Source organism: Triticum dicoccoides, chromosome 2B (genome assembly GCF_002162155.2).
Source record: "Triticum dicoccoides isolate Atlit2015 ecotype Zavitan chromosome 2B, WEW_v2.0, whole genome shotgun sequence".
Taxonomy (NCBI): domain Eukaryota; kingdom Viridiplantae; phylum Streptophyta; class Magnoliopsida; order Poales; family Poaceae; genus Triticum; species Triticum dicoccoides.
In genome coordinates, this window is record NC_041383.1 from 811,462,096 (window position 1) to 811,465,822 (window position 3,727).

Here is a 3,727-nt window from a genome sequence, read left to right on the forward strand (position 1 = left end):
AGGTCCTCCTCTCGTCACACTTCTGCTCCTCCGAGTCCCGATGGTTGCTTCCGGGACGACGTGCCACCTCTACAGTAGGCGCCCGATGCTCCAGGCCCGCGAGCGCGCGGGCTATGCCGGAATAGTAGTGACCTCGTCGCCACAGAGCCGCTCCGTCAGCCTGAGCGAGTAGCGGTCTAATGCCCAATTTGCACCTACGGTGTAGAACAACCGAACCAATTTGATCCCGACGTAGCTGCAGTCGTTGAGAGTACCCCGATCCACACCACACGCCATTGTCGTACCCAGCGTGTGTGCAAGGTGTGCCATGGCACACCCAGATATTTGAGAAATTGTTTTTTACCAAATAGTATTTTTGGCAAAACTCAAATAGCACAGGCCCAGCCCACTTCACGTGAGCGGTTGAGCGAGCCAGAGCCCAGAAGAGGCAGCAGTTAGGCGCAGCACAACATAGCAACCTAATCCATCCCGATGCGCTCAGGCGCTCGGCTCCTTTCACCAGGCCGCGCCGCCGCTAGCAGCCAGGACGCACCGACGCCTCCGCCAGTCCACTCCACCAGCCACCCGGACGTCCCACCGCCAGCCGCTCCTGGCCTCCTTCCAACAGAACGCGGCGCCGCGCCGCCGTTCGCCTTCTCGGTCGGAGCAAGCACGGGACTGCGCCCACCTCCCATCTTCATTCCTGACCGCTGTCGCCGTTCCGGGTCCGGTCTCCCGAGCCGGAGGAGCTACAGGCTGCAGCTACTACCGGCCTACCGCCTCCGACCCTTCGCCTCATCCTCACAGCCGACCGACACCCTCGTCCAAGTGGCCAGTTCTCAGTCAGTGGGTGAGCTCTTTTGAATGATTTTGTAGCTAATTTCTAATTTTCTTACAGTCAGATGTATGCAGTACTTACTGGATGTTAGGATGTATGAACTAGTGAACATTGTGTGCATATTTTTTAGTCAACTACTCAATTTGCTTACAGTATGAAGTATGAACTGATGAACATGAAGTACACTAGTACAGATTGTTTGCTTTGTGTGTAGTCAACTTGTTTACAGCTGAAATATTTTGTATTCAATTTGACATTGTGTATAGATGTATGAACATGAATGTATACGATTTTTGCTTGCCTGTACTGTATACAATTGATACATTGTGTATGGATGATTATTCTTTTTTTGTGATGTTTGTTGTAATTGTAGAACTGAAGATGAAGTGGAATGGTGACATTAAGTCCTTTTTCTGGAATTATGAGGCTGCTAAAAGAAAGAATGTTGCAGCCGAAGAGCAACCTGAATATGAAGATGCATTGTCAAATATTGAAGATGAAGCAGTCCTTCCTCCACCTCTAGTCCATTTTGCAGAGATTGAAGTTGATATTGAAGATGAAGCATTCCATTCTGATGCAGAGGTTGAAAGTGATAGTGAAGATGAAGTGGCATCACTCCAACATCCATGTGCAAGGCCATATAATATTCAAAGGCTTCCTCCTGATCCAGGGGAGAGGATTCCTATTTCAGAGTATGATGTCGATGATCAAGATGAAGTTCGGAGACGATACATTGCAAAGCAAGCAGTCCAACCATATGCACACAACTTTCAAATCAGGAAAATCTGTGGTAAAAAACGACACTTCAACTTTGTTTGGTTTGAGACCTACAAATGGCTAGAATATAGTGTCAAATATGAGGCAACATTTTTCTTTGTGTGTTATTTGTTCAAAGGGAAATCGAATGGGGGGCCTAGGGGTGATGCCTTAGTTAATGGTGGTTGAAAAAATTGGTATAAGCCCGTGCAATGGTCAAACATGTTGGTGGTATTAGTAGCATTCACAACAAAGCTCAAGAGAAGTACAATTTATTTGTGGCACCCCAACCATCAATTGATAACATTATGGTGAGGGTGGATAAAGAGGATTTGCGTATGTACAAGGCTAGGCTGACTTATTCACTTAGATGCCTGAGGTTTCTTTTGAACCAAGGATTGGCATTTCGTGGACATGATGAGAGTGAAGAATCTAGCAATAGGGGGAACTTTCTTGAACTTCTTAAATGGCTTTCGGAAAATGATGAAGAAGTTAATAAACTTGTTTTGAACAATGCTCCTGGGAATTGCATCTTGACTAGTCCAAAGATACAAAATCAAATAACTGAATGTTGTGCGAAGCAAACAACTAAAAGAATTATTGAGGATATTGGTGACGACCACTATGCAATCCTAGCTGATGAGTCTACTGATGCATCTCATAGAGAACAACTTGCTCTCTGCATACGATTTGTTGACAAATCGGGAAGAGGATGTGAGAGGTTCCCTGGAGTTGTTCATGTTGCCAATACAACTTCATTGTCACTTAAGGATGCAATTCAAACTTTGCTTAAAGATCATCATCTGACTCCTAGTCAAATACGTGGGCAAGGATATGATGGGGCTAGCAACATGAAAGGGGAGATTAAAGGGTTCAAAACATTGGTCATGAAAGAGTCACCATCTGCCTATTACATCCATTGTTTTGCACATCAACTTCAGTTGGTTCTTATAGCTATGGCAAAGGACAATGAACCATGTTTGTGGTTCTTTGATCATGTTTCTTACTTGCTCAATATTGTTGGAGTTTCTTGTAAGCGCCATGACATGCTTCGAGATGTTAGAGCTCAAAAGGTGTTGGAAGCACTTGAAATGGGTGCGTTTGAAAGTGGAAGTGGGCTAAATCAAGAGATGGGACTAGCTAGACCCGGCGACACTTGTTGGGGTTCTCATTTAAAAACCATTATCCACATTGTTAGCATGTATTCCACAATCCTTGAAGTACTTGATGCTATTGGAAAAGATCCTTCACAAAAAAGTGAGTGGACAAGAATACGTGGAGTTGCTCAAGCCTTTGAATCATTTGACTTTGTTTTCAATCTTCACTTGATGCTTGTTATTCTTGGCTATACAAATGAGTTGTCCAAATCTTTGTAAAAGAGAGATCAAGATATTGTCAATGCAATGACACTTGTTAGTTTGGCAAAGAGTAGAATGTAACACATGAGGTCTTATGGTTGGGAAGATTTTCTTACAAAGCTAACCTTATTATGCAACACACATGACATTCAAGTTCCTTTGTGGGAGGATATTTATGAGCCTAATCGAAGATCACGTCGGTATTATGAAGTACAAACAAATGATGATCGTTATAGAAGAGAAGTACTCCCTCCTTTCCGGTTTATAGAGCTCAATTCAAAAAGAGGTAAATACACTAGAAGTCTTAGAACTTGCATGCGGTGGTCAGTTTGGTGCACAAACTTGCAAAATACGTGTTTCTGGTCATCTAACTTGCGCGTGCGTGCAAATACGGTCACATTATCCGTACGTGGGTGTATTCGCTGCCTCTACATGGCACACCAACATGGCAAGGCTGATGTTTTTTTTTCAGAAACACCCTCATTTTTTTACTTTGTACAAAAGCACTCCAACAACAGTTGCCCGCTGGGTCCCACTGTCAGTGTAAAGTTGTAAAATTGGGCCCATAGTCAGTGGCTAGTGCACGTGATGTTTTTTTTTCAGAAACACGCTCGTATTTTTTTTACTTTGTACAAAAGCACTCCAACAATAGTTGCCCACTGGGTCCCGCTGTTAGTGTAAAGTTGTAGATATATTGGGCCCATTGTCAGTGGCTAGTGCAGGTGATGTTTTTTTCAGAAACAAGCTCGCTTTTGTTTACTTTGTACAAAAGCACTCCAACAATAGTTGTCCGCTG

The 3,727-nt window shown here is 43.9% G+C and overlaps 1 protein-coding gene across 1 annotated transcript; it reads left to right on the plus strand.

Annotated features, from left to right (window-relative positions):
- Nucleotides 1-471: 471 nt before the first annotated feature.
- LOC119368948 lies at nt 472-2,946 on the plus strand. The gene is made up of 2 exons (XM_037634051.1): nt 472-829; nt 1,191-2,946. The coding sequence occupies exons 1-2, from the start codon at nt 472-474 to the stop codon at nt 1,760-1,762; spliced, it is 930 nt and encodes a 309-aa protein (XP_037489948.1). The 3' UTR covers nt 1,763-2,946.
- Nucleotides 2,947-3,727: the final 781 nt, after the last annotated feature.

What these genes read in the sequence shown, in the direction of transcription:
- LOC119368948 (XM_037634051.1), top strand. Translation starts at nt 472, where the DNA reads ATGCGCTCAGGCGCTCGGCTCCTTTCACCAGGCCGCGCCGCCGCTAGC. An exon ending in GGCCAGTTCTCAGTCAGTGG is followed by an intron (nt 830 to 1,190) that starts GTGAGCTCTTTT and finishes TTGTAATTGTAG; the next exon opens with AACTGAAGATGAAGTGGAAT.